General features: G+C 41.5%; 1 protein-coding gene across 9 annotated transcripts in view; it reads left to right on the top strand.

The window, feature by feature from the left end:
• LOC115122797 (poly (ADP-ribose) polymerase family, member 8) overlaps positions 1-27,832 on the top strand; it is a 100,492-nt gene that overhangs the window by 19,044 nt on the left and 53,616 nt on the right. For 8 of the 9 annotated variants that reach the window (XM_065026917.1, XM_065026914.1, XM_065026915.1 and 5 more), the window contains exons 3-4: positions 5,179-5,216; positions 27,615-27,704. In XM_065026917.1, coding sequence (XP_064882989.1) covers positions 5,179-5,216; positions 27,615-27,704 — 128 coding nt within the window. Of the gene's footprint in view, positions 1-5,178; positions 5,217-5,260; positions 5,365-27,614; positions 27,705-27,832 lie in introns of those variants that run through there. The other variant, XM_065026916.1, reaches the window with a different exon arrangement.

Here is a 27,832-nt window from a genome sequence, read left to right as displayed (position 1 = left end):
GGACTGTAGATCTCCGGGAAGAGGGTTGGACTGAACCTACAGGACTGTAGATCTCCGGGAAGAGAGTTGGACTGAAAACCGTCAGGACAGTAGAGCTCCGGGAAGAGGGTTGGACTGAAAACCTACAGGACTGTAGATCTCCGGGAAGAGGGTTGGACTGAACCTACAGGACAGTAGATCTCCGGGAAGAGGGTTGGACTGAACCTACAGGACAGTAGATCTCCGGGAAGAGGGTTGGACTGAACCTACAGGACAGTAGATCTCCGGGAAGAGGGTTGGACTGAACCTACAGGACAGTAGATCTCCGGGAAGAGGGTTGGACTGAACCTACAGGACAGTAGATCTCCAGGCAGAGGGTTGGACTGAACCTACAGGACAGTAGATCTCCAGGAAGAGGGTTGGACTGAACCTACAGGACAGTAGATCTCCAGGAAGAGGGTTGGACTGAACCTACAGGACAGTAGATCTCCAGGAAGAGGGTTGGACTGAAACCTACAGGACAGTAGATCTCCAGGAAGAGGGTTGGACTGAACCTACAGGACAGTAGATCTCCAGGAAGAGGGTTGGACTGAACCTACAGGACAGTAGATCTCCAGGAAGAGGGTTGGACTGAACCTACAGGACAGTAGATCTCCAGGAAGAGGGTTGGACTGAACCTACAGGACAGTAGATCTCCAGGAAGAGGGTTGGACAGAACCTACAGGACAGTAGATCTCCAGGAAGAGGGTTGGACTGAACCTACAGGACAGTAGATCTCCAGGAAGAGGGTTGGACTGAACCTACAGGACAGTAGATCTCCAGGAAGAGGGTTGGACTGAACCTACAGGACAGTAGATCTCCAGGAAGAGGGTTGGACTAAACCTAGCCCTGTCCTAGGCTGTGCTTTCTTACCCAGTCTATTGTTGGGTTAATTGAAAAATAACACTCCCACTTTGAGCTTTGTGAATGAATAAATCCTGAATGTTGAAATGGAATGCGTAAAATAGGATTCAGTACATTTTAACTCCAAGAACCCCTGTCCTAAGCAGCAGGTGTTCAAGCCTATTTCACTGGTAGAGAATCAGTCAATCTGGCTTAAACCACAGGAAGTGTTGTGGTGGCAACCATGCCAAACCACGTGCACCGTGTCCTCCCCTGGGAGTTTGATCCTCTCTCTAAACTACGCCGTATATACAGTTGAAGTCAGAAGTTTACATACACCTTAGCCAAATACATGTAAACTCAGTTTTTCACCATTTCTGACATTTAATCCTGGTAAAAAGTCCCTGTCTTAGGTCAGTTAGGATCACCACTTTATTTTAAGAATGTGAAATGTCAGAATAATAGTAGAGAATGATTTATTTCAGCTTTTATTTCTTTCATCACATTCCCAGTGGGTCAGAAGTTTACATACACTCAATTGGTATTTTGTAGCATTGCCTTTAAAGTGTTTATCTTGGGTCAAGCGTTTCGGGTAGCCTTCCTCAAGCTTCCCACAATAAGTTGGGTGAATTTTGGCTCATTCCTCCTGACAGAGCTGGTGTAACTGAGTCAGGTTTGAAGGCCTCCTTGCTCGCACACACTTTTTCAGTTCTGCCCACAAATTTTCTATGGAATTGAGGTCAGGGCTTTGTGATGGCCACTCCAATACCTTGCCTTTGTTGTCCTTAAGCCATTTTGCCACAACTTTGGAAGTATGCTCGGGGTCATTGTCCATTTGGATGACCCATTTGCGACCAAGCTTTAACTTCCTGACTGATGTCTTGAGATGTTGCTTCAATACATCCACATAATTTCCCTTTCTGATGATGCCATCTATTTTGTGAAGTGCACCAGTCCCTCCTGCAGCAAGGCACCCCCACAACATGATGCTGCCACCCCCGTGCGCTTCACGGTTGGGATGGTGTTCTTTGGCTTGCAAGCCTCCCCCTTTTTCCTCCAAACATAACGATGGTCATTATGGCCAAACAGTTCTATTTTTGTTTCATCAGACCAGAGGAGATTTCTCCAAAAAGTATGATCTTTGTCCCCATGTGCAGTTGCAAACCGTAGTCTTTTTTATGGTGGTTTTGGAGCAGTGGCTTCTTCCTTGCTGAGCGGCCTTTCAGGTCAGGTCTACTCGTTTTACTGTGAATATAGATACTTTTGTACCTGTTTCCTCCAGCATCTTCACAAGGTCCTTTGCTGTTGTTCTTGGATTGATTTGCACTTTTCACACCAAAGTACGTTCATCTCTAGGAGACAGAACGCGTCTCCTTCCTGAGCAGTATGACTGCTGCGTGGTCCCATGGTGTTTATACTTGCGTACTACTGTTTGTACAGATGAACCTGGTACCTTCAGGCGTTTGGAAATTGCTCCCAAGGATGAACCAGACTTGTCTGATTGGCTGATTTATTTTGATTGTCCCATGTTGTCAAGCAAAGTGTCACTGGGTTTGAAGGTAGCCCTTGAAAAACATCCACAGGTACCCCTCCAATTGACTCAAATTATGTCAATTAGCCTATCAGAAGCTTCTGAAGCCATGACATGCTTTTCTGGAATTTTCCAAGCTGTTTAAAGGCACAGTCAACTTAGTGTATGTAAACTTCTGACCCACTGGAATTGTGATACAGTGAATTATAAGTGAAATAATCTGTCTGTAAACAATTGTTGGAAAAATGACTTGTGTCCTGCACAAAGTAGATGTCCTAACCGACTTGCCAAAACTATAGTTTGTTAACAAGAAATGTGTGGAGTGGTTGAAACACTTATGTTGGAGTCATTAAAACTAGTTTATATTCTTCTGACTTCAACTGTATTTGTTTTGGGATGTTTTTTTAATACCGTTGAGACCATTTTTCATTTCAGTTTTTTAAATAAACGTAAATATTTGTAGCTACTTTTTTAAGTAAATACCCGAGGTCACACCTGTGCAATACCTTTTTAAGGAGATAAAGAAGGTTGTGTTCTTCATTTCACCTGTCCTCAGTCCTGTGGTGTTTTGTTTACAAGCGCATAACGATGTGTGGTACGCATCAGTTACATTATAGGAATTCGCAACTAAATAGCTAGAGACCTTTTTATAACTATTTAGTTAACTGTTTGAAATGTGGTAAATGCTCTGCAGTGGTGCATTTGGTTTGCTAATGTGTAATGAGCATAACAAGATGCATTTTAGTGGTTAGCTTCTTCCATTTATTAATCTTCTCTTGGTAACAGCAGAGAATCCCCTCCTGGATCAAGAGCCTTGTTGTCTAATTATTTGTTTTTGTACGTGCAGCAAACTGTGAGTGACATTTTGTATAGTTTGGGTCAGAGACGATAAAATGTTCGCAATGCGTTCGTTAGCTTTTAGTTATCATTCTCTATAGGATTTTACATGTACTTGTTTAGCATTGCTAACCTTCGGATTACAGAGCCTCAGTGGTGTTTGAAAACAGCGACCCTTGTGTTGATTGTTTTTTATAAGATAAGTTTAATGCTAGCTAGCAACTTACCTTGGCTCCTTGCTGCACTCGCATAACAGGTGGTCAGCCTGCCGCACAGTTTCCTCGTGGAATGTAATCAGCTATAATCGGCATCCCAAAAAATACAGATTTCTGATTGTTATGAAACTTGAAATCGGCCCTAATTAATCGGCCGGTCGACCTCTAGTCTGAGCACTGATAAAGGGATTGTGCGTTCCTGCTGTAACTCATGCAGGTTGTTACTTATGTAAATACTTATTTATTTTGAATAAATTAGCAAAACATTTATAAAATCCTGTTTTTGCTTTGTCACTACGGGGTATTGTGTGTAGGGGTATCCTGTACCTGTCCCGCAGGTGTGATGTTCGGATGTACCAATCCTGTGCAGGTGCTGTTACACGTGGTCTGCCACTGCGAGGATGATTCAGCTGTCCGTCCTGTCTCCCTGTAGCGCTGTATTACGCATCTCACAGTACGGACATTACAATCTATTGCCCAGGCCACATCTGCAGTCCTCATGTCTCCTTGCAGCATGCCTAAGGCACGTTCACGCAGATGAGCAAGGACCCTGGGCATCTTTCTTTTGGTGTTTTTCAGAGTCAGTAGAAAGGCCTCTTTAGTGTCCTAAGTTTTCATAACTGTGATCTTAATTGCCTACCGTGTGTAAGCTGTTAGTGTCTTAACGACCGTTCCACAGTTCATTAATTGTTTATGGTTCATTGAACAAGCATGGGAAACAGTGTTTAAACCCTTTACACTGAAGATCTGTGAAGTTATTTGGATTTTTACAAATTATCTTTGAAAGACAGGGTGCTGAAAAAGGGACGTTTATTTTTTTGCTGAGTTTAGTTAGCTGCTAGCTAGCTAGTTAATCAATGTACTGAGTCAGAGCAAGCGTAGCTAGCCTGTTAATCAATGTACTGAGTCAGAGCAAGCGTAGCTAGCTAGTTAATCAATGTACTGAGTCAGAGCAAGCGTAGCTAGCTAGTTAATCAATGTACTGAGTCAGAGCAAGCGTAGCTAGCTAGTTAATCAATGTACTGAGTCAGAGCAAGCGTAGCTAGCTAGTTAATGTACTGTCAGAGCAAGCGTAGCTAGCTAGTTAATCAATGTACTGAGTCAGAGCAAGCGTAGCTAGCTATACAGCCTGATACCAGTGATGGTGTAGGCCTTAATCTGCATGTTGTTTGTGCAACAGAATCTTCTAAATCAATGCGAAATAGGCGAAGAATGAATATGTTAGCAACATGAAGTAGCTAAGAGATTAATGTACTGCACTGTGACCATCAGCCAGCCATCGCTGGCTGGCATCCGGTACTGCAGTATGTGACCATCAGCCAGCCATCGCTGGGTCGTGGAGTATGGGGGTGGGGGTGGGGTGGGAGTGGGCCAAAGGGGGGCTGGCTGCCAATGCGCCTGATGATCCATTGAGCCACACAGAGCCGCTCAGGCTTCCAGTTTCACCGGCTCCAGTGTTAAGTCAACCAGGAACTATTGCGTCAGGTTAATTTAGGATCTTATTGAAGCCTACACACTCAGAATCACAGGAGAGACGATACACTAATGTACTGGTTTATAAGCCCAACTGGTTTCTGGGTATTATTTTTTCTCCGTTTACTGTAACTCTTGATAGCTACTGTTCACACCTGCCTCGTTCTGACAACTGTTGACGTGAAAGGGGGCTTTTGTAAAGGAATTTGATGGATGATAACGGTGATATTATGTGGTAATGTTTCCTCTCTTCTCCCTCAGGGTGTCGTACTCTGTGCACGTCTCTGATGACTACCCAGGTAAGAGACTGCGTCTTCACTGTCTCGACACGAGCTCACTGTGTGTCTCTGCATGGCTGTCGTCCATTATACTACCATAGAAACAAATAAGTGCACAGTGTGAGAAGTCTTGTCATATTCACAGAGATGTACCCAGCTCACCATCTAGGTATGATGTCATCATATTATCATATCTTATATTAAATCCTGAGCTGCCATCATGCATGATATTAGTTGACTGACCTCTAACCTCAGGCTTGAGTGACTCACATCGGGACTCAGTGCCTGGGAGCGTCCAATAAGACCATGGCACTTGTTGCACAAGGCCTCCGTAGATTCTAAAACTATGGAGTATCCATCCGCAATGGCACCCTATTCCCTATATAGTGCACCTAGGACTCTGCCACCCTATTCCCTATATAGTGCACCTAGGACTCTGCCACCCTATTCCCTATATAGTGCCCCTAGGACTCTGGCACCCTATTCCCTATATAGTGCCCCTAGGATTCTGGCACCCTATTCCCTATATAGTGCCCCTAGGACTCTGCCACCCTATTCCCTATATAGTGCCCCTAGGACTCTGCCACCCTATTCCCTATATAGTGCCCCTAGGACTCTGCCACCCTATTCCCTATATAGTGCCCCTAGGACTCTGGCACCCTATTCCCTATATAGTGCCCCTAGGACTCTGGCACCCTATTCCCTATATAGTGCACCTAGGACTCTGCCACCCTATTCCCTATATAGTGCCCCTAGGATTCTGGCACCCTATTCCCTATATAGTGCACCTAGAACTCTGCCACCCTATTCCCTATATAGTGCCCCTAGGACTCTGGCACCCTATTCCCTATATAGTGCCCCTAGGACTCTGGCACCCTATTCCCTATATAGTGCCCCTAGGACTCTGCCACCCTATTCCCTATATACAAGGAGTACCAGTGCCAGATCAGTGTAGAGCTATATACAGGGAGTACCAGATCAATGTGGAGCTATATACAGGGAGTACCAGGACCAGATCAATCTGGAGCTATATACAGGGAGTACCAGATCAATGTAGAGTTATATACAGGAAGTACCAGTACCAGATCATTGTGGAGCTATATACAGGGAGTAGCAGATCAATATAGAGCTATATACAAGGAGTACCAGATCAATGTAGAGCTATATACAGGGAGTACCAGTACCAGATCAATGTACAGCTATATACAGGGAGTACCAGTACCAGATCAATGTAGAGCTGTATACAGGGAGTACCAGATCAATGTGGAGCTGTATACATGACTGACTTCATGTCTTAAAGTAATGCTGGACTGTCGTTTCTCTTTACTTATTTGACCTATTCTTACCATAATATGGACTTGGTCTTTTACCAAATAGGGCTATCTTCTGTGTAACAACCCTGCCATGTCACAACACAACTGATTGGCGCATTAAGAAGGAAAGAAATTCCACAAATTAACTTTTAACAAGGCACACCTATTAATTGAAATGCATTCCAGGTGACTACCTCAGGAAGCTGGTTGAGAGAATGTCAAGAGTAGGGAAAGATGTCATCAAGGCTATTTGTTGAACACTTTGTTGGTTACTACATGATTCCGGATGTGTTTTGATGTCTTGATATTCTACAATGTAGAAAATAGTAAAAATAAAGAAAAACCCTTGAATGAGTAGGTGTTCTAAAACCCTGGAATGAGTAGGTGTTCTAAAACCCTTGAATGAGTAGGTTCTAAAACCCTGGAATGAGTAGGTGTTCTAAAACCCTGGAATGAGTAGGTGTTCTAAAACCCTGGAATGAGTAGGTGTTCTAAAACCCTGGAATGAGTAGGTGTTCTAAAACCCTGGAATGAGTAGGTGTTCTAAAACCCTGGAATGAGTAGGTGTTCTAAAACCCTTGAATGAGTAGGTGTTCTAAAACTTATGACCGGTAGTGTAGATATGTACAGTACCAGTCAAAAGTTTGGACACGCCTACTCATTCAAGGGTAGAAGTTGTCTTGGAGTCTGTTATAGGGAGAGCTGATGCACTGGTACAATTTGTTCATCCTGCTATCTATCTATCTATGTCTTGGCTGGCTGGAGTCTTTGTCAATCTTTCAGGGTCTTCCTCTGACACCAATATAGAGGTCCTGGATGGCAGGGAGCTCTGCCCAGTGATGTACTGGGCTTTTCCGCACCCCACTCTGTAGCGGTTGGTTGTCAAGGGCAGTGAATTTGACCACACTATCTACCATCTATATTATTCGTAGCTGTCTATTTACCACCTCAAACTGATGCGGTTGCACTAAGACTGCAATAAAGGCCAAAAGCAAACAATGAAATTATCATCCAGAAGCAGCGCTCCTAGTGGCCAGGGACTTTAATGCAGGCAAACTTAAATCTGTTTTACCTCATTTCTACCAGCATGTCACGTCTAACCAGAGGGGGAAAAAACTCTAGACTACCTTTACTCCACACACAGAGACGTGTACAAAGCTCTCCCTCACCCTCCATTTGGCAAATCTGACCATAATTCTATCCTCCTGATTCCCGCTTAAAAGCAAAAACTAAAGCAGGAAGTACCAGTGACTCGCTCAATATGGAAGTGGTCAGATGATGCGGATGCTACGATACAGGACTGTTTTGCTAGCACAGACTGGAATATGTTCTGTGATTCATCCAATGGAGGAGTACACCACCTCAGTGCATCGACGACGTCATCCCTACAGTGACTACATGCTGGTACCCAGAAGCCATGGATTACAGGTAACATCTGCACCGAGCTAAAGGCTAGAGCTGCCACTTTCAAGGAGCGGGACACTAATCCGGATGCTTATAAGAAATCTCACTATGCCCTCAGACGAACCATCAAACAAGCAAAGCGTTAATACAGGACTAAGATTGAATCCTACTACACCGGCTCTGACGTTCGTCGAATGTGGCAAGTCTTGAAAAATATGTTGGATTACATGGCGAGCTGCCAAGTGATGTGAGCCTACCAGATGAGCTAAATGCCTTTTATGCTTGCTTCGAGGCAAGAAACACTGAAGCATGCATGAGAGCACCAGCTGTTTTGGACGACTGTGTGATGACGCTCTCCGTAGCCGATGTGAGCAAGACCTTTAAACAGGTCACATTCACAAAGCCGCTGCGCCAGACGGATTACCAGGACGTGTACTCAATGCATGCGCAAACCAACTGGCAAGTGACATTTTCAACCTCTCTCTGACCGAGTCTGTAATACCTACTTGTTTCAAACAAACCACCATAGTCCCCGTGCCCAAGAAAGTGATGGTAACCTGCCTAAATGATTACCGCCCCATAGCACTCATGCTGGTAACCATGAAGTGCTTTGAAAGGCTGGTCATGGCTCACATCAACACCATCATCCCAGACACCCTGGACCCACTCCATTTCTTCCCACCTGGACAAAAGGAACACCTACAGTATGTGAGAATGCTGTTAATTGACTATGGCTCGACATTCAACACCATAGTGCCCACAAAGTTCATCACTAAGCTAAGGACCCTGGGACTAAACATATCCCTCTGCAACTGGATCCTGGACCTCTTGACAGACCGCCACCTGCTGGTAGTGGTAGGCAACAACACATCTGCCACTGTGATTCTTAACACTGGGGCCCCTCAGGGGTGGGTGCTTGGTCCCCTCCTGTACTCCTTGTTCATCCACGACTGTGTGGCCAAGCACGACTCCAACACCATCATTAAGTTTACTGTCGACACAACAGTAGACCTGATCACCGAAAAACGATGAGACAGCCTATAGGGAGGAGGTCAGAGACCTGGCAGTGTGGTGCCAGGACAACAACCTCTTTCTCAATGTGAGCAAGACAACAGAGCTGATCGTGGACTATAGGAAAAGGAGAGCCAAACAGGCCCCCATTAACATTGACGGGGCTGAAGTGGAGCGGGTCGAGAGTTTCAAGTTCTTTGGATTCCACATCATCAACAAACTGTCATGGTCCAAACACACCAAGACAGTTGTGAAGAGGGCACTACAACACTTTTTCCCCCTCAGGAGACTGAAAAGTTTTGGCATGGGTCCCCAGATCCTCAGAAAGTTATACAGCTGCACCATCAAGAGCATCACCGCCCGGTATGGCAACTGCTCGGCATCTGACCGAATGGCGCTACAGAGGGTAGTGCGTACGGCCCAGTACATCACTGGGGCCAAGCTTCCTGAAATCCACAACCTATATACTAGGCGGTGTCAGAGGAAGGCCCGAAAAATTGTTGAAGACTCCAGTCACCCAGTCTCTCTGCTACTGCATGGCAAGCGGTGCCGGAGCGCCAAGTCTAGAACCAAAAGGCTCCTTAACAGCTTCTATGCACAAGCCATAAGACTGCTGAACAAATATTCAAATGGCCACCCAGACTATTTACATTGACCCCGCCCACCTCTGTTTTTACACTGCTGCTACTCACTCTTTATTATCTATGCATGGTCACTTTAAAAATGACCTCAACTAACCTGTACTCCCTCACATTGACTCGGTATTGGTACTCCCTGTATATAGCCTATTATGTAATTTTCGTGGTATTTAAAAAAAGTTTTTGATTTTTTTTTACTTAAGTTTATTAAGTAAATATTTTATCAACTCTATTCCTTGAACTGCATTGTTAGTTAAGGGCTTGTAAGTAAGCATTTCACTGTTGTATTCGGCGCACGTGACAAATACAATTTGATTTAATGCAGCCAGTCGATGGTGCAGCTGTAGAACTTTCAGCCTCCTGAGGGGAAGGGTTCTCTGTTCTCGACTGTGTTGTGTTTGTCCCAATGTTCCAGCGGTTCCTCACTGTTGTCCATGCAAGATATTTTGTTATAGCTAGAATGACCATAACCAATCAGAGCTGCAGTAGGCCTATATGCAAATAGACATATGCTTACAGTCTATGCCTCTGTGCCATTCACTTTGAACTGGACTGTGTTTACAGCATGAGCGGTGATGGGTAAATGCTCTTGTTTTGAGATGAAAGCGAAAGCTACATGTAGTTATAGATCATTTGTTCATATCCTTTTCTAGTTAGTGAGTTATTAGCCCAATTCTAGAAACGTTTTAGTCAGCAAAAGAGGAGTGATCGCTTCCTACAAGAGCACAAAACGTGTAGATGTCAAGACATCTTTGAAAAGGGAGTCAGATGGAGAGCTTTCTTTTTGCCTTAAAGGGGCAGTTTTGTATTTTGAGTAACTCAATAGGCAGAGAATAGTATAATTTGTCTGATACTCTGTAATAACGGTATGGGAATAAAAAAGTTATTTTAAAGTGGTCTCTTGCATCAAACAGTGCAACATTTTCAGTCACTTCCTTGTTTAAAAGAGAAGTGGGTTAACCGGTTAATGTCAAGCCCTGCATGCTTTTTTTCAAGAATCTCATTGAATGTAGGCCTACAGTACATTTAACACCACATATTGGCTGCTACTGTAGGTTGAATGATAAAACAGCTATTGTTTTAAATGTGTTGGGATGCATTTTTTCCAATGTTTTTGATGAATGGCCACTCTGGTAGGCCTACATTATGATCACATAGCCACAGTAGCCTACTTGGCCACTGTTAACTACAACTGTAACTTAAAGTGGGTAAAGCCTCAATGTTTACAGGAAACACACACTGGAAGTTGCACAGAATTTTCACAATGTTCAAGTTTGTGCTCAGTAGACCTGAATGTTGATCAGTGTTGGGAAGAAAATTAGGAAACATTGGTGAGAACTAGGGTTGCACATTTTGGGGAATATTCAGAGGTGGAAACTTTCCATGGGAATTAACGGGAATATATGGGAATATATGGGAATTAACGGGAATATATGGGAATTAATGGGAATATATGCTAATTAATTTTAATACTATTTAAATGTATTTGTTTTTTTGCATTTGATATGTTTACCACATCGTATGGAGACAGAAACATAAAACCTTTTACCTCATCATAAGTAGACATAATTGCAAATGAGTAAATCCTTCCATTAGAAATTTAAAAAACAATTTAGTTACGAATTGAACTTTAATTAAATGAGTTGACTCTTCACATGGGATGATTTCATTGTAAAATTTCACTGAATGATCCCCAATGATCCATCGCATCTCCCAAAAAACGTTTTCAACATACATTTGTAAAATGATAGTATAGAAAATAAAGGCTTCCATGTCTTCTCCCTGGACCTCCTCAAGGTCCACCTCTTGAACATTAGACTCTGGGGCATCATCTTCACTGTCGCTTTCCAACCTTGGCTCAAAAAGCCTCAAATTTGCCCGGATGGCCACCAATCTTTCAACCCTTGTATTGGTCAGCCTGTTGCGTGCTTTGGTGTGTGTGTTCCCAAACATGGACTAGTTGCTCTCTGAGGCGACTGTTGTTGGTGGGATTTGGAGGATGATGGAGGCAATAGGGGAAAGAGCCTCAGATCCACAAAGTCCCTTCCACCAGTTGGCTGATGAGATGTTTGGTACGACTGCCATATTGCATCTCCATCCCAAAGACTTGCTTGGAAGTGTACTTCGCCAGACTGCCAAGAACCTTGCCCTCATCCAGGACAAGGTGGCGAGACACGGTAGTGATGACACCATAGGCCTTGTTGATCTCTGCACCAGACAGGATGCTCTTGCCAGCAGACTTGGGTTCCAACATGTATGCTGCGGTGTGTATGGGCTTCAGGCAGAAGTCTTCACGCCTTTTGATGTATTTCAGAACTGCAGTTTCCTCTGCTTGGAGCAACAGTGAAGTGGGCAGGACAGTCTGGATTTATTATCTTACATCTGCAAGCAGAGTCTGAACATCAGACTGGGTGGCATTGTCTCCTTCAATCCGTGCACTGGCTACTGCTATAGGTTTCAGGCTGCTTACCGCTCTCTCCCAAAATACATCATCCTGTAGGATCCTCTTGAAGGGGCTGTCCATATCGGCATATCGGCCATTTCTTGTAGACACTCCTTGCCCGCCAGGAGACAATTAAACATGATAACAACACCACTCCAACAGGTGTTGCTGGGCAGCTTTAATGTGGTGCTCTTATTCTTCTCACTTCGCTTGGTGAGGTAGATTGTTGCTATAACTTGATGACCCTTCACATACCTAACCATTTCTTTGGCTCTCTTGGTATCCATTGTTTTCAGTGCCATGATGTCCATGAGGAGCAGATTCAATGCATGAGCAGCACAGCCAGTGGGTGTGATGTGAGGGTAGGACTTCTCCCACTTTAAACCAAGCAGCCTTCATGTTCGCAACATTGTCTGTCACCAGTGCAAATACCTTCTGTGGTCCAAGGTCATTGATGACTGCCTTCAGCTCATCTGCAATGTAGAGACCGGTGTGTCTGTTGTCCCTTGTGTCTGTGCTCTTGTAGAATACTGGTTGAGGGTTGGAGATGATGTAGTTAATTATTCCTTTTCCACGAACATTCGACCACCCATCAGAGATGATTGCAATACAGTCTGCTTTCTCTACAATTTGCTTGACCTTCACTTGCACTCTGTTGAACTCTGCATCCAGCAAATGAGTAGATAAAGCATGTCTGGTTGGAGGGGTGTATGCTGGGCGAAGAACATTCAGAAATCTCTTTCAACACACATAGTCTGTGAGCATCAGAGGTGAACCAGTTGCAGACACAGCCCGAGCAAGACATTCATCAGCATTTCTCTATGTTCCTCCATTGATTAAAAAAACTGATTCCAGGACACTATGAGCTGTTGCTATCGAAAAGGTGTCTGATTCATCATTTTCACCTCGAATAGAAGTAGAAGGACTTTTGTCAGAGGTTGCTTGTTGTGAGCGCTGAGGGAACTTTATGCACTTGGCCAGATGATTCTGCATTTTTGTTGCATTCTTCACATATGATTGGGCATATTTGCAAATGTACACAGCTTTTACTTCTACATTAGCTGCAGTGAAATGTCTCCACACATCAGATAGTGCCCGTGGCATTTTCCTGTAAATATTTTGAAAGAAATTGTTAAAAAATATATATAATTTCATGTACAGATAAATAGTTAAGCAGTTCGATAAATGTTTTCAAATGAAACTCCTCAGTTAGCAGGCTCAAGCAAGCTAAAAACCGACATGGTAGCAGGCTCAAGCAAGCTAAAAACCGACATGGTAGCAAAAATTGTTAACAAGTTAGAAATGATTTAGACACACTTTTCTGTCGACTACTATTAACTAGTTAACAAAAAAATAATGTATGTCGTATAAAATACATTCACCCCACCCAGTATCAAAACTTACCAGAAAGCATGTAGTCCTTGGCTCAGACAGTGTAGTAGTGTGGGCTCAATAGCATCTCATTAGTGTGCAAGATCTTGAGAATCAGCTGTACATGTGATGAAAGAATGCACTGCACATGTGATGAAAGAATGCACTGCACATGTGATGAAAGAATGCACTGCACATGTGATGAAAGAATGCACTATGCATGCAGAGGCTTGCAATTCCATTGAATTGGGGATAGTTTAACCAAAATATGCCAGAAGACCTAGAATGTCCTTATGTGTATCCCACTAAAAAGGTTCACTGTTATAAACTAACTTTTTTAATAAATTTAAGCAAAATCCCCCAAATTCCCAGGCTTAACTTCCCATGGAAAAGTTCTGGATAAATTCTGTATTTTTTTTTTACCAGAAAGTTTCCTACCCTTTGCAACCCTAGTGATGACCATGTTAAGTCCTTCATCCTTCTAGACCTATCGGCTGCCTTCGATACTGTGAACCATCAGATCCTCCTCTCCACCCTCTCCGAGTTGGGCATCTCCGGCGCGGCCCACGCTTGGATTGCGTCCTACCTGACAGGTCGCTCCTACCAGGTGGCGTGGCGAGAATCCGTCTCCTCACCACGTGCTCTCACCACTGGTGTCCCCCAGGGCTCTGTTCTAGGCCCTCTCCTATTCTCGCTATACACCAAGTCACTTGGCTCTGTCATAACCTCACATGGTCTCTCCTATCATTGCTATGCAGACGACACACAATTAATCTTCTCCTTTCCCCCTTCTGACGACCAGGTGGCGAATCGCATCTCTGCATGTCTGGCAGACATATCAGTGTGGATGACGGATCATCACCTCAAGCTGAACCTCGGCAAGACGGAGCTGCTCTTCCTCCCGGGAAGGACTGCCCGTTCCATGATCTCGCCATCACGGTTGACAACTCCATTGTGTCCTCGTCCCAGAGCGCTAAGAACCTTGGCGTGATCCTGGACAACACCCTGTCGTTCTCAAATAACATCAAGGCGGTGGCCCGTTCCTGTAGGTTCATGCTCTACAACATCCGCAGAGTACGACCCTGCCTCACACAGGAAGCGGCGCAGGTCCTAATCCAGGCACTTGTCATCTCCCGTCTGGATTACTGCAACTCGCTGTTGGCTGGGCTCCCTGCCTGTGCCATTAAACCCCTACAACTCATCCAGAACGCCGCAGCCCGTCTGGTGTTCAACCTTCCCAAGTTCTCTCACGTCACCCCGCTCCTCCGCTCTCTCCACTGGCTTCCAGTTGAAGCTCGCATCCGCTACAAGACCATGGTGCTTGCCTACGGAGCTGTGAGGGGAACGGCACCTCACTACCTCCAGGCTCTGATCAGGCCCTACACCCAAACAAGGGCACTGCGTTCATCCACCTCTGGCCTGCTCGCCTCCCTACCACTGAGGAAGTACAGTTCCCGCTCAGCCCAGTCAAAACTGTTCGCTGCTCTGGCCCCCCAATGGTGGAACAAACTCCCTCACGACGCCAGGACAGCGGAGTCAATCACCACCTTCCGGAGACACCTGAAACCCCACCTCTTTAAGGAATACCTAGGATAGGATAAAGTAATCTTTCTCCCCCCTTAAAAGACCTAGATGCACTATTGTAAAGTGGCTGTTCCACTGGATGTCATAAGGTGAAAGCACCAATTTGTAAGTCGCTCTGGATAAGAGCGTCTGCTAAATGACTTCAATGTAAATGTAAAATGTAATGATGTGGACACCAAGGGACTTAAAGCTCTCGACCCGCTTCACTACAGCCGTGTCAATGTAGATGGAGGCGTGCTCTCCCCTCTTTTTCCTATAGTCCACGAACTATAGTTCCTATAGTCCAGTTAAGGCCTACCACCGTCGTGTCAGCTGTAGAATGTTTTTGAGGAGCCGAGGGCTCCTGTGGGGGAGAGGTACTGCCGTGCCATTTTCACGACTGCCCTGGTGTGTGTGGATTATGTTAAGTCCTTAGCGATGGGGACACCAAGGAACTTTAACCTTTCGACCCACTTCACCTTTTGATGTGGATGAGGGCGTACTCTCCCATCTGTCTCCTGTAGTCCACAATCAACTCCTTGTTCTTACTGACGTTGAGGGAGAGGTTGTTGTCCTGGCACCACACTGCCAGGTCTCTGACCTCCTCCCTGTTGGCTGACTCATTACGGTCGGAGATTAGTTCTACCACCGTTGTTGTCAGCAAACCTGATGATGGTGTTGGAGTTGTGTGTGGCCATGCAGTCGTGGGTGAACAGGGAGTACAGGAGGGGACTAAGCACACAACCCTGAGGGGCTCCCATGTTGAAGGTCAGCGTGACAGAGGTGTTGTTGCCTACCCTCACCACCTGGGGCCCGGCCCGTCAAGAAGTCCAGGATACAATTGCAGAGAAGGAGGGGTTCGCTCCCAGGTTCCCAAGCTTGGTGATGAGCTTGGAGGGCACTATGGTGTTGAACGCTGAGCTGTAGTCAATTAACAGCATTCTCTAGTTAGTTATTTTCCCTCTTATCCAGGTGGGAAAGGGCCGTGGGAAGTGCATCTGTGGGGTGGTATGTTTGGGTGGTATGCGAATTAGATGACGGTGTAGATGTGTGTCATGACCAGCTTCATAATTCCCGATGTGAGTGCTACAGGACGATAGTCATTTAAGCAGGTTACCTCGGAACTCTTGGGAACTGGGACAATGGTGGTCAGCTTGAAACATGTTGGGATTACAGACTGGGGCCAGGAGAGATTAAACATGTTGGGATTACAGACTGGGACCAGGAGAGATTAAACATGTTGGGATTACAGACTGGGACCAGGAGAGATTAAACATGTTGGGATTACAGACCGGGACCAGGAGAGATTAAACATGTTGGGATTACAGACCGGGACCAGGAGAGATTAAACATGTTGGGATTACAGACTGGGGCCAGGAGAGATTAAACATGTTGGGATTACAGACCGGGACCAGGAGAGATTAAACATGTTGGGATTACAGACCGGGACCAGGAGAGATTAAACATGTTGGGATTACAGACCGGGACCAGGAGAGATTAAACATGTTGGGATTACAGACTGGGACCAGGAGAGATTAAACATGTTGGGATTACAGACCGGGACCAGGAGAGATTAAACATGTTGGGATTACAGACCGGGGCCAGGAGAGATTAAACATGTTGGGATTACAGACCGGGACCAGGAGAGATTAAACATGTTGGGATTACAGACCGGGACCAGGAGAGATTAAACATGTTGGGATTACAGACCGGGACCAGGAGAGATAAAACATGTTGGGATTACAGACTGGGACCAGGAGAGATTAAACATGTTGGGATTACAGACCGGGACCAGGAGAGATTAAACATGTTGGGATTACAGACCGGGGCCAGGAGAGATTAAACATGTTGGGATTACAGACCGGGACCAGGAGAGATTAAACATGTTGGGATTACAGACCGGGACCAGGAGAGATTAAACATGTTGGGATTACAGACCGGGACCAGGAGAGATTAAACATGTTGGGATTACAGACCGGGACCAGGAGAGATTAAACATGTTGGGATTACAGACTGGGGCAAGGAGAGATTAAACATGTTGGGATTACAGACTGGGACCAGCAGAGATTAAACATGTTGGGATTACAGACTGGGACCAGGAGAGATTAAACATGTTGGGATTACAGACTGGGACCAGGAGAGATTAAACATGTTGGGATTACAGACTGGGACCAGGAGAGATTAAACATGTTGGGATTACAGACTGGGACCAGGAGAGATTAAACATGTTGGGATTACAGACTGGGACCAGGAGAGATTAAACATGTTGGGATTACAGACCGGGACCAGGAGAGATTAAACATGTTGGGATTACAGACCGGGACCAGGAGAGATTGAAAATGTGAAGACAGTTGCCAGCTGGTCTGTCAAGACAGTTGCCAGCTGGTCTGTCAAGACAGTTGCCAGCTGGTCTGTCAAGACAGTTGCCAGCTGGTCTGTGCTTTGAGAACCGTTCCACGGCGGCCTTGTGATTGTTAACCTGTTTACACGTTTTGTTCACATCGGTGAGATCAGTCATCTGGAAAAACAAGGTCTTTAAAGCAAGGCACAGTGTTATATTCCTCAAATCATAAAGCATAAAAGGAGTTCTGCTTCGCTGGGTTTCCCTTTTTGTAATCCGTTATGGTCTGTAAACCACATACGACAAGTATTGGAGCAGGTGTAATCGGATTCTAACCTCCTCCTATATTGTCTCTGTGCTTGTTTGATGTCTTGAAGGTCATAGCAGGCTTTTTTTTTGTTGCATGCGTCCATGTTTTTATTTATTTGATTTATTTCACCTTTATTTAACCATGTATTTATATATATAACCCTAACCCTTTATTTAACCATGTATTTATATATATAACCCTTTATTTAACCAGGTATTTATATATATAACCCTTTATTTAACCAGGTATTTATATATATAACCCTAACCCTTTATTTAACCATGTATTTATATATATAACCCTTTATTTAACCAGGTATTTATATATATAACCCTAACCCTTTATTTAACCAGGTATTTATATATATAACCCTAACCCTTTATTTAACCAGGTATTTATATATATAACCCTAACCCTTTATTTAACCAGGTATTTATATATATAACCCTAACCCTTTATTTAACCAGGTATTTATATATATAACCCTAACCCTTTATTTAACCAGGTATTTATATATATAACCCTAACCCTTTATTTAACCATGTATTTATATATATAACCCTTTATTTAACCAGGTATTTATATATATAACCCTTTATTTAACCAGGTATTTATATATATAACCCTTTATTTAACCATGTATTTATATATATAACCCAACCCTTTATTTAACCAGGTATTTATATATATAACCCTAACCCTGTATTTAACCAGGTATTTATATATATAACCCTTTATTTAACCAGGTATTTATATATATAACCCTAACCCTTTATTTAACCAGGTATTTATATATATAACCCTAACCCTGTATTTAACCAGGTATTTATATATATAACCCTAACCCTTTATTTAACCAGGTATTTATATATATAACCCTTTATTTAACCAGGTATTTATATATATAACCCTAACCCTTTATTTAACCAGGTATTTATATATATAACCCTAACCCTGTATTTAACCAGGTATTTATATATATAACCCTTTATTTAACCAGGTATTTATATATATAACCCTAACCCTTTATTTAACCAGGTATTTATATATATAACCTTAACCCTTTATTTAACCAGGTATTTATATATATAACCCTAACCCTTTATTTAACCAGGTATTTATATATATAACCCTAACCCTTTATTTAACCAGGTATTTATATATATAACCCTAACCCTTTATTTAACCAGGTATTTATATATATAACCCTAACCCTTTATTTAACCAGGTATTTATATATATAACCCTTTATTTAACCAGGTATTTATATATATAACCCTAACCCTTTATTTAACCAGGTATTTATATATATAACCCTAACCCTTTATTTAACCAGGTATTTATATATATAACCCTAACCCTGTATTTAACCAGGTATTTATATATATAACCCTTTATTTAACCAGGTATTTATATATATAACCCTAACCCTTTATTTAACCAGGTATTTATATATATAACCCTAACCCTTTATTTAACCAGGTATTTATATATATAACCCTTTATTTAACCAGGTATTTATATATATAACCCTAACCCTTTATTTAACCAGGTATTTATATATATAACCCTAACCCTGTATTTAACCAGGTATTTATATATATAACCCTTTATTTAACCAGGTATTTATATATATAACCCTAACCCTTTATTTAACCAGTTATTTATATATATAACCCTTTATTTAACCAGGTATTTATATATATAACCCTAACCCTTTATTTAACCAGGTATTTATATATATAACCCTTTATTTAACCAGGTATTTATATATATAACCCTTTATTTAACCAGGTATTTATATATATAACCCTAACCCTTTATTTAACCAGGTATTTATATATATAACCCTAACCCTTTATTTAACCAGGTATTTATATATATAACCCTAACCCTTTATTTAACCAGGTAGGCTAGTTGAGAACAAGTTCTTATTTACAACTGTGACCTGGTCAAGATAAAGCAAAGCAGTTCGACACAAACAACAACACAGAGATACACATGGAATAAACAAAACATACAATAATACAGCATGTCCTTGTAAGCAGTCGCCTTTAGGGGATTTGACCTGTAAACCATCGTTTGTAGTTTCTTACTTTGGGGACGACATCGTCTCTTACTGATGAAGCCTGTGACTGCTGTGGTAAACTCCTTAATTAAAGCTATCGGATGAATCCCAGGAACATATTCCAGTCTGTACTAGATAAACAAATCACATTTTATTTGTCACATGCGCCGAATACAACAGTGAAATGCTTACTTTACAAGCCCTTAACCAATAATGCAGTTAAGAAAAAATAAGTGTTAAAGTATTTAGTAAATAAACTGAAGTAAATATAAAATATAAAAAAATAACATAATTAATGAGCAACAAGAAAATAACAGTAACAAGGCTATATACAGGGGGTACTGGCACAGTACTGGCACAGAGCCAATGTGCGGGGGCACCGGTTAGTTAAGGTAATAGTAACAGGGCTATATACAGGGGGTACTGGCACAGTACTGGCACAGAGTCAATGTGCGGGGGCACCGGTTAGTTAAGGTAATAGTAACAGGGCTATATACAGGGGTACTGGCACAGTACTGGCACAGAGCCAATGTGCGGGGGCACCGGTTAGTTAAGGTAATAGTAACAGGGCTATATACAGGGGGTACTGGCACAGTACTGGCACAGAGCCAATGTGCGGGGGCACCGGTTAGTTAAGGTAATAGTAACAGGGCTATATACAGGGGGTAATGGCACAGTACTGGCACAGAGCCAATGTGCGGGGGCACCGGTTAGTTAAGGTAATAGTGTTCTATACATACAGTGGCTTGCAAAAGTATTCACCCCCTTTGGCATTTTTCCTATTTTGTTGCCTTACAACCTGGAATTAAAATGGATTTTTTGGGGGGGTTGTATCATTTGATTTACACAACATGCACCACTTTGAAGGTGCAACAAGTTTTTTATTTTTTATTGTGAAACAAACAAGAAATAAGGCAAAAAAAACAGAATTTGAGCGTGCATAACTATTCACCCCCCCAAAGTCAATACTTTGTAGAGCCACCTTTTGCAGCAATTACAGTATCTTTGGGTATGTCTCTATAAGCTTGGCACATCTAGCCACTGGGATTTTTGCCCATTCTTCAAGGCAAAACTGCTCCAGCTCCTTCAAGCTGGATGGGTTCTGCTGGTGTACAGCAATCTTTAAGTCATAAAACAGATTCTCAATTGGATTGAGGTCTGGGCTTTGACTAGGCTATTCCAAGTCATTTAAATGTTTCCCCTTAAACCACAGAGTGTTGCTTTAGCAGTATGCTTAGGGTCCTTGTCCTGCTGGAAGGTGAACCTCCGTCCCAGTCTCAAATCTCTGGAATACTGACACAGGTTTCCCTCAAGTATTTCCCTGTATTTAGCGACATGCATCATTCCTTCAAATCTGACCAGTTTCCCAGTCCCTGCCGACGAAAAACATCCCCACAGCATGATTCTGAGGGTGATGAGAGGTGTTGGGTTCGTGCCAGACATAACGTTTTCCTTGATGGCCAAAAAGCTTAATTTTAGTCTCATCTAAGCAGAGTACTTCCTTCCATGTTTGGCGAGTCTCCCACATGCCTTTTGGTGAACACCAAACGTGTTTGCTTATTTTTTTCTTTAAGCTATGGCTTTTTTCTGGCCACTCTTCCGTAAAGCCTAGCTCTGGAGTGTACAGTTTAAAGTGGTCCTATGGACAGAGAATCCAATCTCCGCGGTGGAGCTTTGTAGCTCCTTCAGGGTTGTCTTTGGTCTCTTTATTGCCTCTCTGATTAATGCCCTCCTTGCCTGGTCTGTGAGTTTTGGTGGGCGGCCCTCTCTTGGCAGGTTTGTTGTGATGCCATGTTCTTGTCATTTTTTAAGATTGATTTAATGGGGCTCTGTGGGATGTTCAAAGCTTCAAATATATTTTTTAGAACCCAACCCTGATCTGTACTTCTCCACAACTTTGTCCCTGACCTGTTTGGAGAGCTCCTTGGTCTTCATGGTGCCGCTTGCTTAGTGGTGTTGCAGACTCTGAGGCCTTTCAGAACAGGTGTATATATACTGAGATCATGTGACAGATCATGTGACACTTAGATTGCACACAGGTGGACTTTATTTAACTAATTATGTGACTTCTGAAAGTAATTGGCACCTCTTTTCCATTTTCCATTTTTTGAAACCATTTCTTTTTTCATTTCACTTGATCAATTTGGATTATTTTGTGTATGTTCATTACATGGAATCCAAATAAAAATCATTTTAAATTACAGGTTGTAATGCATCAAAATAGGAAAAATGCCAAGGGGGGTGAATACTTGTGCAAGCCTAGACAATGTTTAAAGGAGCATAAAACACTTTTAGTTTGAAAGAATATGCAGTGTGCTTCTTTAGTCCAGCATTCCTGATTGGATAGAAGATACAAAACATAAAAATGGAACTAGTGACAGTTGGATGTCGTTTTAATCCCGCGAATGGACAGCTGGTAACGAGAATTATTTTCATCATTATGACAAAATAATATAAATAACGTTGAATAAATAATGCATTGTTGTAACATTCTGGATTGTTATTTTTGGATTACAACCAAATTATGATAAGTGTACTGTATTATGTGTTAGTTCATAAAAAAATAAAACTTTACATTACTGTGTAGTTTACCAATAAAATAGTCTGTCGGTAGAGTGGACATAATTTCTTTCAATCGGGATTGAAAACAAATTATCTCACTATAATACATTTGAATAGAAAGTATAGCAAAAATAGATAAGCTGTTGCAACCATGGAAAGGATAATACCGGTTTATTTGTGGAAAAATCACCATGATAAACTCTTTAGTCTTATCCCAGTTTACCTTGATTAACTCTTTAGTCTTATCCCAGTTTACCTTGATTAACTCTTTAGTCTTATCCCAGTTTACCCTGATTAACTCTTTAGTCTTATCCCAGTTTACCCTGATTAACTCTTTAGTCTTATCCCAGTTTACCCTGATTAACTCTTTAGTCTTATCCCAGTTTACCTTGATTACCTCTTTAGTCTTATCCCAGTTTACCTTGATTAACTCTTTAGTCTTATCCCAGTTTACCTTGATTACCTCTTTAGTCTTATCCCAGTTTACCTTGATTAACTCTTTAGTCTTATCCCAGTTTACCCTGATTAACTCTTTAGTCTTATCCCAGTTTACCCTGATTAACTCTTTAGTCATATCCCAGTTTACCCTGATTACCTCTTTAGTCTTATCCCAGTTTACATATTTACTTATGGACATGCCTACACCTAGTGACTTGTTTTTTAAATTACAGGGAATTCGGGAAGTATTCAGACCCCGTGACTTTTTCCACATTTTGTTACGTTACAGACTTATTCTAAAATTGATTAAATAAATAAAAATACCTAGCACTCTACACACAATACCCCATGATGACATCACAATACCCCATGATGACATCACAATACCCCATGATGACATCACAATACCCCTTGATGACAAAACAAAAACAGGTTTTTAGAAATGTTTTGCACATTTTTATATATATATATATATATATATATATATATATATATATAATATATATAATATATATATATATATATATATATATATATATATAATATATAATATATGAAAATGCATACCTTATTTAAATAAGTATTCAGACCCTTTGCTATGACACTTGAAACTGAGCTCAGGTGCATCCTGTTTCCATTGATCATCCTTGAGATGTTTCCACAACAACCTGTGGTAAATTAAATTGATTGGACATGATTTGGAATGGCACACACCTGTCTATATTAGGTCCCACAGTTGACAGTACATGTCAGAGCAGAAACCAAGCCTGGAGGTCAAAGGAATTGTCCGTAGAGCTTCGAGACAGGATACTTATTTTCCACCATAATTTGTAAATAAATTCATTAAAAATTCTACAATGTGATTTTCTGGAATTTTTTTCCTCATTTTGTCTGTCATAGTTGAAGTGTACCTATGATGAAAATTACAGGCCTCTCATCTTTTTAAGTGGGAGAACTTGCACAATTGGTGGCTGACTAAATACTTTTTTGCCCCACTGTATATGGGTTATGAATACTTATCTAGTTGACTGTGATATATGGGTTATGAATACTTATCTAGTTGACTGTGATATATGGGTTATGAGTACTTATCTAGTTGACTGTGATATATGGGTTATGAATACTTATCTAGTTGACTGTGATATATGGGTTATGAGTACTTATCTAGTTGACTGTGATATATGGGTTATGAATACTTATCTAGTTGACTGTGATATATGGGTTATGAGTACTTATCTAGTTGACTGTGATATATGGAGTTATCTAGTTGACTGTGATATATGGGTACTTATCTAGTTGACTGTGATATTATCTAGGGTTATGAGCACTTATCTAGTTGACTGTGATATAGGGTTATGAGTACTTATCTAGTTGACTGTTGACTGATATACGATACTTATCTAGTTGACTGTGATATACGGGTTATTACTTATCTAGTTGACTGTGACTACGGGTTATCTAGTTGACTGTGATATACGGGTTATGAGTACTTATCTAGTTGACTGTGATATTATGGGTTTATCTAGTTGACTGTGATATACGGGTTATGAGTACTTATCTAGTTGACTGTGATATATGGGTTACGAGTACTTATCTAGTTGACTGTGATATATGGGTTATGAGTACTTATCTAGTTGACTGTGATATACGGGTTATGAGTACTTATCTAGTTGACTGTGATATACGGGTTATGAGTACTTATCTAGTTGACTGTGATATACGGGTTATGAGTACTTATCTAGTTGACTGTGATATACGGGTTATGAGTACTTATCTAGTTGACTGTGATATACGGGTTTATCTAGTTGACTGTGATATACGGGTTATGAGTACTTATCTAGTTGACTGTGATTATACTTATCTAGTTGACTGTGATATATGGGTTACTTATCTAGTTGACTGTGATATACGGGTTATTATCTAGTTGACTGTGATATACTTATCTTATCTAGTTGACTGTGATATACGGGTTATGAGTACTTATCTAGTTGACTGTGTATACTTATCTAGTTGACTGTGATATATGGGTTATGAGTACTTATCTAGTTGACTGTGATATACGGGTTATGAGTACTTATCTAGTTGACTGTGATATATGGGTTATGAGTACTTATCTAGTTGACTGTGATATATGGGTTATGAGTACTTATCTAGTTGACTGTGATATATGGGTTATGAGTACTTATCTAGTTGACTGTGATACTTATCTAGTTGACTGTGATATACGGGTTATGAATACTTATCTAGTTGACTGTGATATATGGGTTATGAGTACTTATCTAGTTGACTGTGATATATGGGTTATGAGTACTTATCTAGTTGACTGTTATGGGTTATGAGTACTTATCTAGTTGACTGTGAGTACTTATCTAGTTGACTGATATATGGGTTACGAGTACTTATCTAGTTGACTGTGATATATGGGTTATGAGTACTTATCTAGTTGACTGTGATATACGGGTTATGAGTACTTATCTAGTTGACTGTGATATACAGGTTATGAGTACTTATCTAGTTGACTGTGATATATGGGTTATGAGTACTTATCTAGTTGACTGTGATATACTTATCTAGGGTTATGAGTACTTATCTAGTTGACTGTGATATATACTTATCTAGGGTTATGAATACTTATCTAGTTGACTGTGATATACTGGGTTATGAATACTTATCTAGTTGACTGTGATATACAGGTATACGGTTGACTGTGATATATGGGTTATGAATACTTATCTAGTTGACTGTGATATACGGGTTATGAGTACTTATCTAGTTGACTGTGATATATGGGTTATGAATACTTATCTAGTTGACTGTGATATATGGGTTATGAATACTTATCTAGTTGACTGTGATATATGGGTTATGAATACTTATCTAGTTGACTGTGATATATGGGTGATACTTATCTAGTTGGTTATACGGGTTATGAATACTTATCTAGTTGACTGTGATATACGGGTTATGAATACTTATCTAGTTGACTGTGATATACGGGTTATGAGTACTTATTGACTGTGATAGTTGACTGTGATATATGGAGTTGACTGTGAGTACTTATCTAGTTGACTGTGATATATTATGGGTTGACTGTGATATATGGGTTACGAGTACTTATCTAGTTGACTGTGATATACGGGTTATGAGTACTTATCTAGTTGACTGTGATATACGGGTTATGAGTACTTATCTAGTTGACTGTGATATACGGGTTACGAGTACTTATCTAGGTGACTGTGACATACGGGTTACGAGTACTTCAACGTGATACAGTTGAAGTCGGAAGTTTACTACACATACTTAGGTTGGAGTCAATAAAGCTCATTTTTCAACCACTCCACAAATTTCTTGTTAACAAACTATAGTTTTGGAAAGTCTGTTAGGATATCTACTTTGTGCGTGACACAAGTAATTTTTCCAACAGTTGTTTACAGACAGATTAATTCACTGTATCACAATTCCAGTGGGTCAGAAGTTTACATACACTAAGTTGACTGTGCCTTTAAACAGCTTGGAAAATTCCAGAAAATGATGTCATGGCTTTAGAAGCTTCTGATAGGCTAATTGACATAATTTGAGTCAATTATCGGTGTACCTGTAGATCTATTTCAAGGCCTACCTTCAAACTCAGTACCTCTTTGCTTGACATCATGAGAAAATCAAAATAAATCAGCCAAGACCTCAGAAAAACAATTGTAGACCTCCACAAGTCTGGTTCATCCTTGGGAGCATTTTCCAAACACCTGAAGGTACCACATTCATCTGTACAAGCAATAGTACACAAGTATAAACACCATGGGGCCACGCAGCAGTCATACTGCTCAGGAAGGAGACGTGTTCTGTCTCCTAGAGATGAACGTACTTTGGTGCGGAAAAGTGCAAATCAATTCCAGAACAACAGCAAAGGACCTTTTGAAGATGCTGGACGAAACAGGTACAAAAGTATCTACATCCACAGTAAAACGAGTCCTATATCGACATAACCTGAAAGGCCGCTCAGCAAGGAAGAAGCCACTGCTCCTAAACCGCCATAAAAACAAGCCAGACTACGGTTTGCACCTGCACATGGGGACAATGTCCCCTGATGTGATGAAATTAAAATAGAACTGTTTCACCATAATGGCCATCGTTATATTTGTTGGAAAAAGGGGGAGGCTTGCAAGCAAAAGAAGAGCATCCGTCAGGAAGTTAAAGCTTGGTCGCAAATGGGTCTTCCAAATGGACAATGATCCCAAGCATCCTTCCAAAGTTGTGGCAAAATGGCTTAAGGACAACAAAGTCAAGGTATTGGAGTGGCCATCACAAAGCCCTGACCTCAATCCTTTAGAACATTTGTGGGCAGAACTGAAAAAGCCTGTGCGAGCAAGGAGGCCTACAAATCTGACTCAGTTACACCAGCTCTGTCAGGAGGCCTACAAACCTGACTCAGTTACACCAGCTCTGTCAGGAGGCCTACAAACCTGACTCAGTTACACCAGCTCTGTCAGGAGGCCTACAAACCTGACTCAGTTACACCAGCTCTGTCAGGAGGCCTACAAACCTGACTCAGTTACACCAGCTCTGTCAGGAGGAATGGGCCAAAATTCACCCAACTTATTGTGGGAAGCTAGTGGAATGCTACCCGAAACGTTTGACCCAAATTAAACAATTTAAAGGCAATGCTACCAAATGCTAATTGAGTATGTAAACTTCTGACCCACTAGGAATATGATGAAAGAAATAAAAGCTGAAATAAATCATTCTCTCTACTATTATTCTGACATTTCACATTCATAAAATGAAGTGGTGATCCTAACTCACCCAAGACAAATTTACTAGGATTAAATGTCAGGAATTGTGAAAAACTGAGTTCAAATATATTTGACTCAACTTCCGACTTGAACTGTATATGAGTTATGAGCACTTATTTTAGTTAGCCTCCAAATTAACTGTCTTCTTTCCTCTTTTCTCAATCCAGACAATACATACGTGTCAAACTCTGAGAACGAGGATGAAGTTCTAGTCACCAGAGACCAGATCCCCGTCATCTTCCAAAGGATAGCAACAGGTTTGTTTGCTTTTCAGACTGTCTGTAGTCACTCTGCTGTCACATCTCTGTTTATCAGACTGTCTGTAGTCACTCTGCTGTCGTATCTCTGTTTATCAGACTGTCTGTAGTCACTCTGCTGTCGTATC

This window comes from Oncorhynchus nerka, linkage group LG13 (genome assembly GCF_034236695.1).
Source record: "Oncorhynchus nerka isolate Pitt River linkage group LG13, Oner_Uvic_2.0, whole genome shotgun sequence".
Classification (NCBI taxonomy): Eukaryota; Metazoa; Chordata; class Actinopteri; order Salmoniformes; family Salmonidae; genus Oncorhynchus; species Oncorhynchus nerka.
The sequence above is the reverse complement of the archived record's forward strand: the minus strand, read 5'-3'. Positions and strand labels throughout refer to the sequence as shown.